Source organism: Cryptomeria japonica, chromosome 10 (genome assembly GCF_030272615.1).
Source record: "Cryptomeria japonica chromosome 10, Sugi_1.0, whole genome shotgun sequence".
Taxonomy (NCBI): Eukaryota; Viridiplantae; Streptophyta; class Pinopsida; order Cupressales; family Cupressaceae; genus Cryptomeria; species Cryptomeria japonica.
Window position 1 is genome coordinate 47583085 of NC_081414.1, and position 13919 is coordinate 47597003.

At 36.3% G+C, this 13919-nt stretch overlaps 1 protein-coding gene across 1 annotated transcript in view; it reads right to left on the reverse strand.

Annotated features, from left to right (window-relative positions):
* The window catches only part of LOC131029452 (isoamylase 3, chloroplastic), a 311234-nt gene that overhangs the window by 217471 nt on the left and 79844 nt on the right, over positions 1-13919 (reverse strand). Inside the window, exons 11-12 of the mRNA XM_057959949.2 lie at positions 11643-11700; positions 1073-1136 (exon numbers count right to left, since the gene is read on the reverse strand). Of these exons, the coding sequence (XP_057815932.1) occupies positions 1073-1136; positions 11643-11700 (122 nt within the window). The remainder of the gene's footprint in view (positions 1-1072; positions 1137-11642; positions 11701-13919) is intronic.

Consider the following 13919-nt stretch of genomic DNA (forward strand, 5'->3'; position numbering starts at 1 on the left):
TTTCTTTGACATAACAATGAAAATCACTAACTGCAAGGCAAGTTTGATGGCATTCACCTTTTCACTGATGATTCCCCCGGCTAAAAAAAATGGAGAATGGGGTATAACTTTCTACTTGAGTAATATTTTCTTGTAAAACTTTGCCACATTGCATAAAATGACATCACAAAATTCCCTGTCTAACCATTTCACTCCAAATTTCATAAAATTTTCAATGTAATTATTTCCACAACTAGACTAATGAAAATTTGAAGTTTTAAATTCTCCCAAACCAAAAAGCATTTTGACCTGAAACTTTGCCAAATTCATTGGAATGGTGTGAGAAACATCTGCATAAATGGGTTTCAAACCATGTTGTACCAATTTTCAAATCTAATTGTTTTCATGAATTTCTGCAAGTTGCACCACTGCTCCTAAAGGTTTGGATTGAGATAGTTGGCGATTTAGCTTCAAAATAGCGAGAGGCTTATAGGATTCACAAACCAATGAGAGAGATTTAACTAGGAAGTTCTTAATTCAAGTATTTTGACAGAAAAGATTATATTTTTACCTATTTATAAAGGGGGCTAACAGTGTATTTGTTGTAGACCTCATCTTTCTATGAAAGTGTTTCGCCCAAGCCTTTGAATCAAGATCCAAGGAGACCAATTCGAACATTCACAAGATTGCAGTATAAGTGTCACTGTGTGAATGCATGCATTTTCATACAACTAGGTAAACATGCTATAAAATCAAATTTGACATTTAGGAATATAAAAAAATTGAAAACATTTTTTTTATATAAAAAAAATACTTACACAAATCAGCCACTTGAATTGAGTACCCAATTAGACAAACACCAAATTATAAATTAAAATATCATGCTAATACTGTGATGATTATAGCTTTCTCTGTTTATACATCAAGGTTGTAATTAACACATAAATAGTGTTTAGAACATTTACAATTGTAAATTCTATCCAAAATGAAAGTGAGTTTTCAAACGACCATAGAAAATAATGAAAGTATTCAATTATCAAAATTATAAAATCATAAAATTTGAAATGTAAGGAAAGAGAGAATCCATTAGTACCAATGTCTTAGACTATCCAAAATAAGCTCCATAACCACAGGATAGTTGCAATTCAATGTGTTTCCTGCATTACACAAAAGCATTCATATTCATCAAAGAGAAAATAAGATATCTTGCTCAAGCATAACATCATATTATGTTGGAGTAGTCCTTTAAATATTGTTTTATATTAAAAGGAAATAGATTTACAAAATTCCTAAACCTGTCACCTTCTCTTTAATTTTTGGTAATACTACATTTTTATCTTTATTTTGTCTATGCTGTCTGTATGCAGCATTTTGGGCAAGTAACGTATTAATCAGCATCCCTTGAATGCTGATGGCTTTTAGGATTTTATGTAAAATAACAATACTGCATATTAATAATTCTAATGAGGAAGAATGGTCCAAGTGCATTGGATTTTTCACTAGCAAAGAACAAGTGAAAAATTCAAATATCCCTTGGTTGCCAAGTGTTGCACTAAAAACATTCCATGACAGGTCTTCAATGTATGTAATCTTGTTCATTTGTCAAGTGTCACATCCTCTTTTCAAAAGTAAAAGAATTATTTGAGGACTCGTAGCCTATTCTTTATTTCCCATTGGCTAAGAGATGAAATAAGAGACATAACTTTAAAAGATATATTTAAGTTAACCATCAGTATATTTTCAAAAGGGCAAGTTATATATTATTATAGGGCTTATGCAACATTTTATTTTAAAAGTGTTTTTAAACACTTGGAGGGAAAAGTAAATTCAATTGGAAGGCCCAAAAAGGAAACTATAAAAGAATGTTATTTGCTCAAAGCAAATCATTTGACTTCATCATCCCGTTATTCCTTCCATTTTAGAAATTGAAGGATTCAAGGATGAAAACCAAGGTTGCCAAGAGATCAGTATTGGTATTGGTAGGGGAGACTAGTATTGGCACCACTACATCTATTTTTGAAAATAGAAGATGAGAGTACTTGGAGACTCCATTTTTTTACATATATAATTTTAAAATTATAGAAAATATCATGACATTGAACATTCAATCAAGAACAATGGTAAAGTTTAACATGTAAACATCAACTTTAAAGTTTAAATACACAAATGACAAATTTCTTTGTGTCAAATAATTAATGAGTTTAGAGTTCAAACTTCACATTACATATTTGATATCAGATTACATATTAATATTCAAAAATCTTGATAGCTTGGTATGCTAATACACAAACAAAAAAACAAAAATCAGAAATCTATCATCTACACTTCTATCATGATCATCCATATCAAGGTCCTCAACAATGATGCTCTCCAAATACTCATCTCTCAAACCCAAGTAGAACTGGAGGTAAATCATTAAGGCCATATACTTCAACCACTTCATCCACAATGGCTGCAACTTCTCCATTAAGTGAAATTTGGTCCCATTTTGGTGAAGAACTTGTTAAATATTTTGTCATTGTTGTCAAAGCTAGTCAGCAATTTTCTAAATTAGTGGCAATTATATTTTATCCGTGCTATTGTATGGTGAAATAAATATCATCTGTTGGACATGGTACTTTAGTGAGGTGATATGATATTATTCTTGGTGTATGATGGCTGCAGGTGTCTACATACAATAGTTTCAGACTTTGATTATTGGCAGTGCATTAATTTATTTATCCTTCTTGGGCGACGACAGATTCTTTATTTGACTATGAGCAGGGCAGCTTATTCTTGATGATGGTTGTGTAACGTCAGAATAAAAAAGGTATCATTTTGATTTCTGAAGCAATTGATAAAAACCTCAACCATTCCTTGTTTAGATTTTATCGAGACAAACATGTATGCTGCTTGTTAATCTTTTCAAGATTATTTTTCTGCTATTAATCATTGTCTTCATTTTTGGTGTGGGATATATTTTGGTTGTCTTTTCAACTCGCTGCAAATAAGAAGTCAAGAACTGTTTCAACAGGATGTGTGTAATTTTTGTATGGTGATTGAAGTGCTCAATGTATTATGAAAAATGTTAATAAGTTTCAATGCATTCAAGTTTGTGTGAAAACAAAAGTTGGTGCTTCAGCTAAACAAAGTTGGTGCTTCAAGAAGAGTTGGTGCTCTTTGTGAGTTGGTGCTCACTTATGTAATCTGGATTGGTGCCCATTTCATGAATGAAAATTGAAGAAGTTGAGAAAATACAACTTCTGAGATCCCAAGAGCACCTGCAAGCAAAATACCTGTCACAAGAGAAGATTGGAGACAGAAAAACAATAATGGCTCTGAAGAAAAAGATTATCATTCAAAGAGGGGATTGAATAGAAAATTAAAATACAATCCTTATAAAAGGAGAATATGAAACCCTAAAGATGTGCAACCCTAAAGAAGCCCTAAAGGGATAATGTGTATTTAATAGTTAGAATAATTATTAAATACCTACAATATTATTAAATGCCTAAGTTTAGCTTAAGTGTAGGGTATAATAGACTAATAATTAAATAAATAATTATTAGCTAATACAAGATAACTCTAACACCCCCCCTTAAGATGAACTTAGGGAGTGGCTAAAAAACTAAATGCAAGAAAGCAAAATGCAACTACATGAAGAAGGCAAATTTGGGTCCCAACAACAAGGCCTGATGAGGTACCCAATCACAACCAAATCTCTATGAACCAGAGAAATAGAGAAAACCACATGGGAAAAAACTCTACTCCAAAAAGAGATGGGAAAAGCATGCTATATAAAAAAAACATGAAGGAAGGAAGACCTCAATGAGACCCCCTAAGGACAACTTTCTTCACCCCAAGCATAAACCGCAACTGAAGGTAGTGCGGAGATGCAAAAGGTTTAGTAAAGATGTCAGCAACCTGCTCCTCTGTAGGAATGTACTCCAAGATGAGAAAGCCATCCTGAATCAACTGTCTGATGAAGTGCATGTGAAGCTCAATGTGGTTACTCCTCTGGTGCTCCACTGGGTTGTGGGAAAGGTGAATGGCACTCTGATTGTCACACCAAAGAATAGTGGGACTATCAAAAGGGAACCTAAACTCAATCATCAACTGTCAAAGCCATAAAACCTCCTAACTAGCTAACACCGTTGCTCGGTACTCAGCCTCTGTAGATGATAATGCAATAGCAGACTGCTTCTTGCAAGACAATGTGATAGGACCAAAACCAAGGCAAAAAACAAAGCCAGAAGTAGACTTCCGATCATAAGCATCACCAGCCCAATCTGAGTCAGTGAAGCCAACAATGTGAGGGGATCCTGAAGTATAGTGAATGCCAAACTGTGTAGTGCCCCAAATGTACCTCAAAATATGTTTGGTTGCTTGCCAATGGCTCTCATGAGGATCATGGAAGAACCGAGCGACAAGACCAACCGCAAAAAAAAGATACGGGCGCGTATGTGTCAGGTACAACAAACTGCCAACCAACTGCCTGTATAAGGTAGGATCCACGGAAGGTGTAGAACAAGTGGCAGACAAAACAACACCTGATTGAAATGGTGTGGGTGCAGGCTTGCAAGTAAGCATGTCAAATCTATGAAGCATATCAAGAGCATACTTCTGCTGAAGTATGGAAATCCCATCGGAAGACTGAATAACCTGTAGGCCTAAAAAATAGTGCAGAAGGCCAAGATCTGTCATCTCAAACTGCTCCATCAAGGCTCCCTGAATATCTTGAATCAAGGAGGACGAGCCACCGGTAATGATAAGATCATCAACATAGAGAACAAGGATAACTATATCATCCCCCTGACGTTGAATATATATTGTGGGATCAGAATGACAACGGTTAAAGAGCGTGGAGAGCAAGGAGTCCATCTTCTCATACCAGGCCTGAGGAGCCTGTGAGACCATATAATGAACGTCGAAGTCTACAAACCAAAGAGGAATCTTGCACAAATCCCTGAGGCTGCTCCATATAGATCTCCTCATGAAGGTCTTGTTGACGTGTCTAAAATCGCTAAACTACAACTTCATCCGGCCAACACAGAATAGAATGCTAAGTATCCTATCCTCTCTTGAGATAAGGAAATCCCTAATGCTATTTTTAAATTGATCAATGGGGGATGACCTCGAGGTTTCGGCTATCAGGTCTTGACTGCAGGATAGCTTAGCAGTTGATGTGTTTTGCTGGAAACACAAAGGCGACTTACGGTTAGATGGAATTGGCTTCGCACAAGTTCCCTAAAATCTTACAGTCTTATTTCATCTAATTTGCTTTTAACATGATGCTACTTCAGCTTGACTTGCGGATTTCTTATAAAAAAGGGGAAAAGGGGGGATAAGTATAGAGAGTAATGAGAACAGCTAGCTAACTTAACTAAGACAGCATATTCAAACACATAGACGGAAATCTTAAAATAACCAGAAATTACTTTGCCAGCTAACTAGCACAACTAGGTAAAAACCAGTGCAATCATCTAGGAACTTTGAATTTTCAAGCTGTTGAATACAAATGCTGGACTCTTACACACATTCATTCAAATTTAACAACCGAACTTAGCACAAAATTGGGCTCAGACTAACCATGCAGAGGGAATAATAATCAATTATTCCTAATGGTATGAACCAAGACTTCCATCAAATACATGCATAAACAAACTGTCTAAAAAGTAAATACAGTTGCAGAAATTTAAAAGAGGTGGAGAAGAGGACCATGCACTCACAGTAAAAAGGACACAGCTTTAATCTATTAAAATCTGTATATATTTTCCCAGAGTTTTTGCAACAATCTTTAACTTTTTGCCTTAAATAAAGGAGAAACTAACTCCTTTATATAGAGTTCTCAAAATGGATGGATGGCCAAGATTAAACTTAGACAAGTGGGCCAAATTCATCCCCTCAACAAAGCTGCCCATACCCATAAATGGGAAGCAAAATATCTACACCAACCATAAAGTAACTAATAACTACCAAACATAAAGCTGCTCCAAAAAGTGCACTTGCATGGAGCTCGAAATTTACAATAACTTTGGCAGTTGGGAGAGAAACTTTATGTCTGAAAAAATGCACTTAAATTTTAAAAGAAACATATATTTTAGGAAAGCACTTTTTCCTTCCCCTTGATGGACTTTTTCTCCACAAATTTGTCCTCTTCATGCAGGTAACCTTCCCAAATGTCCCGGTGTGCTTCACGTTCCTCCCGAACGTACTCTTGGAATTTTATACAAATGGGAAACAATTCCTCATTAGGGGGAAAAGGAGGATTGCACATTTTGAACTTTGTTCCTTCAAGATTAGAGTCGACTATCCCTAGTCGCTGGCGCCAATCCGATTGCTGATCCTCGAAGGGCAATATGTCTGAATGCAGCTTGCTGATGCACTCTATGTCCTCCACAGAGTATGCAGTTTTATCGGGCCTCAACCTGGCATCCCATCGTGACAATACATCCGCATCCTTCATGGCATCCGTCCAGCCAATGACCAGTGCCTTATGAACATCTTCACCACCATTTTCAATATGGGATAGGTCCATCTCACATTCCTCCTTAATCCTCTTAACAGTAGCCGCCATGTCCATCTTCATGCAAACAATCCAATACCACTCCTTGAAAGTATTGATATTATGGGGATTTAGGATAGACTGGATTGTCGAAATCTGAGCGTGAGTCCAGAAAAGGGCCCTCATGATTGGTTGACCTAAGGAAACCACCTCCTGGATTTTGGCGTACTCCTTTTGCACCTCTAGCATTTTGATCCATGCTACTTGTATTCTGAGTGCTACTTCGAATACATCACTAATAATCTTCTTTCCTTTCTTTTTAATGCTCTGGACCCATTCCCTGACAGCCATGGCAGTGTCACACACTCCTTCAAATTCAGTTGTAGTCTTTTGTGCCAGTGCCAATGGGGGAACATGGGATTCAAAGGCATGTTGTAGTGGTTTCAACAGGTGATCAATGTACCCTTCGGCTTGCTCAACACGAGCTTGGTACATATCTCTCTCAGTGATCATTTCGTAGAGCTGTCTGAGCATATTCTGCACAGCATCTCTGAATTCCTCCCTCTCCTGCTCTTTGGTGGCTTGCCCTATTGGGATGGTCACAACATTGTAATCAGCCAATGCAATCTAATCGGTTGGTTTGTCTGCAAGTGGGGTGGCAATATGAATCGTGTGGTTCCTTTGCTCATCTTTAGTGATCCTGGAATAAGTCTTTGGCTTTTTCTTGCCTTTGGATTTTATCTCTCCTATTCAAGAGAAGACATCTTCCAGGTTAATTGGTGGCTTGACAGCCGCTTTCCGCTGCGCACGAGCAATTAGCCAGTCCTGAGGGATGGTCTAACCAAATGTAATTGTCAGATTCCCACTCTGTTCTTCGGAGGCTTCAGCTGACTCACCGCCTACCTGCAATTGATCGGTCATAAAAGGAACAGATGCAGTATCCAATCCCTTACTCATGGCTGAGTTCTCGCCTACCTCGCTGAACAACTGTCGGGTATCCTCCTATAATGGTTGCTCTTCAGTTTTGTAGGGTTCTTTAGACTCATCCCCTTTCTGTTCTCCCTCAACAATGGTGTAATCCTTGTCGCCGCTATTTAGTTGCAACTCATGCTTGCTTCCTGTTGTGACGTTTTCACACATCACCCAATTCCAAATGGGGACCCCCTACTTTTTAGGCCCTCCCGGTCTTTTGGCTTGCATTTTTGGGGTCTTTTCGCAGCAGTCTCGTCAGTCTCTCTCTAAGTTTGCAAGTGTTCGGGGGTCAAATTGAATAAGTCTACTTTTTGTTTGACCAAATTTGGTTAAGTCTAGGACTCGTTTCGTCAATTTTAGGGTTTATGCCTTTAGTCCTAGATTTTAGGGGTTTCTTTTAGGGTTTTGGAAAAACTGAACTTAGAACTGGAATCGAGACCCTTCAAGGAACCTCCCAGTAAAATATGAGCAAATTCTGAGCACTTACTATTTTTAGTAAGTCTATATTTAGTAAATTTCACTACCTCTCGGATTGGTCTAATTTTGCCAAAAATCAAACTTACTATTTTTAGTAATTTCTATTTTTAGTAAGTTTTTTATTTTTTAAGTGCTTTTCTGACCTATTTTGCCCAAACCTTGACATTTTGAAACACTTACTATTTAGGAAGATCTATTTTTGGCAGGATCTTCACAAGAAAACACTGAAAGCTAAATATCTTTGAGACGCTGAAGACTAAACGTTCCTGAAGACCATTTCTAAATCCGGAAGAGTCAGAAGGCAGACAAGTTGGATCAAAAAAAGGGTTAAGTTTGGAACTCCTATTCTAGAAGAGGAAAGCATGCAAAATCATCCAAATCTGGAAATTCGCATCAATCCACCAATGTCATCCTGATCCGAAAATGGCCTGAAATTTGACTGTCTGAAAACTTGAAAAATCTTCCAAAATCCAAAATTTGCATTATGATTCCTAGGGACCTGAAACCACTCTCAAACATCCTGACAATATATATGAAATATAACTTAAAGTATAAGATAAGAAAGGAAAAAGACATATTGAAGATGCCACTTATACATAAACGTTATATTTCATATATATCCTGATGAAGAGAATGAGGAAAAATCATGAAAATCCTTCCCCAAGTCAATTCAGTGCCCAAGTTTGGCCAAGGGCACCAAACAAAGGAGTCCATGGAGAACGTGGAGAATGTGAAAATCCTTGCCTAGGTGGTTTTAGCGCCCATACTTCACCAAGGGCGCCAAAGTGAAGTTGACATGGAAAGCATGCAAAATTGTGAATTCCACCACTTAGTGAAAATTTCGCCCTACTCCAAGGGAGGGCGCCAAAGCGGAGTGCTCAAGGAGGGAAGGAATGATTATTGTAAGGTAACTTTTAAGTAGCAAGAGTGAATGTAAAATGTGCCTTATCTAAGGTTTGTCATATGCTAGTGTCAAAAGTAACATAATTGGTTTGTGAACAAGTAACCTATTTTCCCAATTTTCCCATAGGCTGACTGGTGAGCAAGGGAGAACTCCAACATTCTTGGAGAGCACAAGATTCATCACGTAGTGGTTTTGTTCATGGCAGTGAGTTCAAATGATCTTGATGAGCCTCATAATGCTTTCAAAATGCAATTCCACCCTTTGGGGAGTTCTCCAAACTTCTTGGAGAAGCATGTTATTTTTAGACAATCGCCAAGTTACTTCAATTCATTGTCCTAAGTCTTCAATGATATTATGGTATGATCAGAAATTCACATTTATCTCATTTTCATGCTTTCTGCAACTTAGGTGATTTATTTAAGTATTAATTGATTATAACTTAAATTGTCCTACGGAGGAAATATTAAAAACATAACTAAATTATAATTATTTATTAAAAAAATGTTTTAAGTTGTGCCTCTAGGGTGACGCCTAGGCACAAGGGGGTCTGTTGCACACAATGAACTATTACTTAATTTGAAAAAAGGAGTTTGTGGAGGAAAAAGGGAAATTATTATTTTCTCTCCAAAATGTTATAAAAGGAGGATGAGAGCTCATTTTATAAATTTGCCATGTTATGATATTTGTTTCTACTTCAAAGAGAACCTATGTTCATCTCCAATTTTCTTGAGGATGAAAACCCCCCTAGTTGGTTAAAGTGATTTCATTGACGGATCACTAGTGTGCATGCAAGTGAAGTTTTTCCATTTTATTGCTTAAGATGAAGATTTTTGTAATGTTTTGATTTGTTTAATTTGACAAAATTGCTAATGTTTTCCTTTGAGCAATTTTCAGAGGTTTCCAGCTGAGATTGAATGGATTTTGATGCTAGCCATACACCTCAAGATGATGAAAGATCATTCCACACGCCTATCATACCATTTGTTGGGTCATTGCCAATGAATATCCTTGAATAATTTCTAAATTATTATGAGTATCTATTGTTATGCTTCTTGCCTAGTGCAAGCCATACCATTTTGAATAAGTGTGAAGTCCTTATTTTGAGGTTGTAAATCTGGAAGAGGACATACAAGTCAAGGAAAGGGGGCGTGTGAAAATTAGAGTTGAAGCAGTGCTTTTTGGGGGCTCAAAGACCACTCATGGGTGGCGCCTTGACCATAAGACACTTGCTTGACAACTGGGGCTTTGGAATTGGATCATACTTTCTCAATTCTGCAACAGCATAATCAAACTATAAGTCTATATTTTATCTATTCCTAGGTGTTAACGATTGGCTGTAGAGTATTTTGATGCATTTTCAGTCATAGAGCAGTGCGTTGGATGTTTGTTTGCATATGGGAGTTGAGTTTCAGTGTTGGGATTGGTTTCAGTGCATTACCAATGAGCTTCAGTTCGGTTCTGGGCAGTTTATCAACAGTATCAGACCTGTATCAGCATTTTATATCTTCCTTAAAAGGTACTCAACAGTTCGTCCATGATTAAACTGATTTATCTGTCACTTGGCTTACTTTGGGTTGCTGTTGTAGTAAGAGTTTGTGACCAGAGTCTTATAACAACATATAACAGCAGTTTATATTTCTACATGATGTTGTGTAATTGCATTTTTTATGTTATCTTGTAATACCCTGGATGGTAGTACAACTAGTGGACTCATATTTGCTTTAAATGTAATTGCACACTCTGCTAAATAAGCGTGAAGTGTTTGTGCTCATTGTAACTGTACACTCTGCTAAATAAACATACAAGTGTTTTCCTTTTAGTTCTTGCATAGCACACTCCATTGAAGAAGTGAAGATTTCGCCACTTCAACCACCTAATGTGTTTCTTTCAATGTTGCTGCATTTTAGATAGTTGGTGTGATCCTATACACTGTATGCTCTCACATTGTCCATATCAAGAACTGAGTGATCAGAAAGTGATAAGGGCATTGCATTGTAGCTTCAATTCAGTTGTAAATAAGAAAAATTGGGATGCTTATTGCTCAAGTTCTTAGAAAGAAAGAGGCAAAAGAAGCAATTATATTAATGTCCACAAATTACCAAAAGTAGGTCAATGGGACTCAAGAGAACAGTAGTAGACAATAGTGTTCTAGGAAGCGAAACCTAGAAAGGTCCCAGCAAGGGGAACAAAGATAGAAGAGCAAAAAATATGAAACAAGGGACCACCAATACAAGTCATCAATAAATAGGTACAAATAGGTCAAGAAAGGGAACAAAAACCTCGAAGAGTAGAGACCGATTGTAGAGAAAAATTGAAAATCATCAAGTATCACTATCTGGACTAGAAATAGTGAAGTCGTCGATGCCACCATTGATCACTATGAACGGGCTGATACAAGATCTAAAAATGTTCAGTGGAGAGTGTCAAGGACTAGGCGAGGTACCCCCATTAGGATCACAACTAACATCCATGACTGAAGTAGCACCTAGTAGTGAAAAAGTCTCTAACATCAGTGACTAGAGAGAGGGCAAAAGAGGAGAAGATCTAAGGTGACAAGAGGAAGCTGATGCAATTCTAAGAGTGACTAGAGAACAATTGAAAATAGTGTGCAATTCTCGTTATAATGAAACAATTCTAGCATGCTAGAGGTTCAATTGAGGATTTTTACAAGATCAACCCTACAAAAAAAGATGACTTTAAAATTATAAAAAAATATTGAGCACCAATGAAATCTCATTCTAAATTTGAGATTCAAAGCTCTGAATGTTGACATTGATGTTCTAAAAATGAAAAAAAAAAGATATAGAAAATCCACATGAATCTTACCACAGCCAGAAAAGTTCAGCAATTGAACATGGCTATTTATGTCCAGCATGTAATAAACCTGTGATAGAATAGACAAAGTAACAATGTTAGAAAGGATAGAAAAGTTTCTTTATCTACATGAGTAAACATATAGAGGTCTTAATAAATATTCATCCAATCAATTACCTCTTAACATATGAACTTTTGTAAATTTGATAAAAACAAATTGCATTAAAAATACGCTATGACTAAAAATCTTGGAAAATATACTTTCTTATCTCCAATATTCAACAAGGAATTTATATTCATACAAAAGTGTTACCGAAAGTCCAATTCCATGTCTATGGTGAGAATGTTAATAAGTTTTAATTCTATGCTTGTCATTTTATAAGAAATATAATCTAATAAACTATAATGTCCCCAGTTGGGCATCTTTAAGGAAACATATTATTTTCCTACTGTGTGAAGACTGAAATGATAAAAAAATATCAAAGTAGATGCCAAACCACACTGCAATAAATGCTGATTGGTAATACAATTAGCAGCAACGAACTTAGTAAACTCTTATCTATCGATATATTCATTTATGAACAGCAGACCTGACAACAAACAATGTTGATATGATTTAGAAAACCTTCAAATGAAAAATTAACCACTTGCAATAGCAGATCTGAATTATTTATGGGCTGATATAAATCTGAAACTCTCAAATACACCTCATCATTTGAGAATAAATGGACGATCTGATAACTAATGATAATGGTTGGAAATGACAACCAAAATAATCAGAAATAAATCACCTTTCAGTATTATTAACCCTAGTTTAGCAATTGCATAGGCCTGCAACTGTTTATAAAAGTCTTCATTGATTTCAACTCATGAATAATCAGTAATTTCACTTACAACAAACCATACAACTGTATTGAATGTAGAAACCCTCATAGAATGGTGTAAATCAGACCATATGCAAGCTGGAATGAAGTTACAGCAGTCATAAATCATCTGAAATGGTACAGTAAATTTCCCAAATGATGGTGACTGGAAGGAATGTTGTATGGCTGATCTTGAAATAGAAAATAAAGCTTGGAAATCAGCAGCAAGTGTCTAAAACAGCAATTCAGACCTGCAATAGAGGCAATATGTCTAAAACATTCTTCAATTCAGTGATAATAGTAGATCAAGAAGGTACAATGATCAATATTCAAAGCATTTTGTATGGCACTTGCAATAGAGATTGATTGTGGCCAAAACCCTTCACTTAATGTCTGAAAACTCCTCTAAATGGCTGAAAATGACTAACAACAGCAGATCTATAACTTGAAACCCTAAACAACAATAAATGATTGTACAATGGCAAGATGTAAATTGTGGTGACTGAAAATGATGTGGACAGAAGACCAAAGCTAGGCACAGCAATTGATATCCGCCAAATTCTGGCAAATATGAATATTATGATGATACCCGGTAGATTTGCTTGCAAACATCCTAAAGATATAGGCTTTGACAATCAAATCTTCAATATCTCTTTCAAAAAATCAACACAATTGTAATCCCCAAATCGAATCACCTCTCATAGAAAAAAGGGTTTTTGTCCTTAAATCCAAATATAGAAACTAAAAGAGTTTTCATCCTCTAGATCTCCCACACCAAGGGTTTTCCTCCTTGAATGCTTCAATATCCCACACTTCTCCCCCTCCTTGTGGGAAAAGGACTACCATGCCATACATCCCTCTCTCTATGATCCTCTCCCAAATTCCATTATATCCCCACAAGGGACGAAAACACAAAGATATTGTAAATTTATCAATGACCATCTCATTCGTATACTAGCATGGATGGTCCATTGCTTAGTTCATCAAAACCAATCCTTACTCTAATGGTGTTGTACAAACTTCATGGTCAATTAAAACAACATTAATGTTCTAATTTAGATATTTCCACAACCTCTTTAATGGCTGACATCTACTTCATTCACATGGTATTGCAACCTTTCACATGAAAAAACATACTACATATATTGCATGCTACTGTAAACCTTCTACTCATGCCACTATTATTTTGTACTTAGCTTGTTAGAAGTCAATTGAATGCTTCTTCCTACTTCTTGAGGAGACCTACTTGTTATCTTTTTGGTAGATGGATTTATGAGCTTAAAAGAATTGAACAAGAAGTAATAGAAATTCAAACACACTCATAAATCAGAAAGAACACAAAATTTGCCCTAGAGAAACCCAAATTGGAAGAATACTTCAGCAATGAGAAGCTAAGATTTCATACATCTACTATAAATATGTAGAT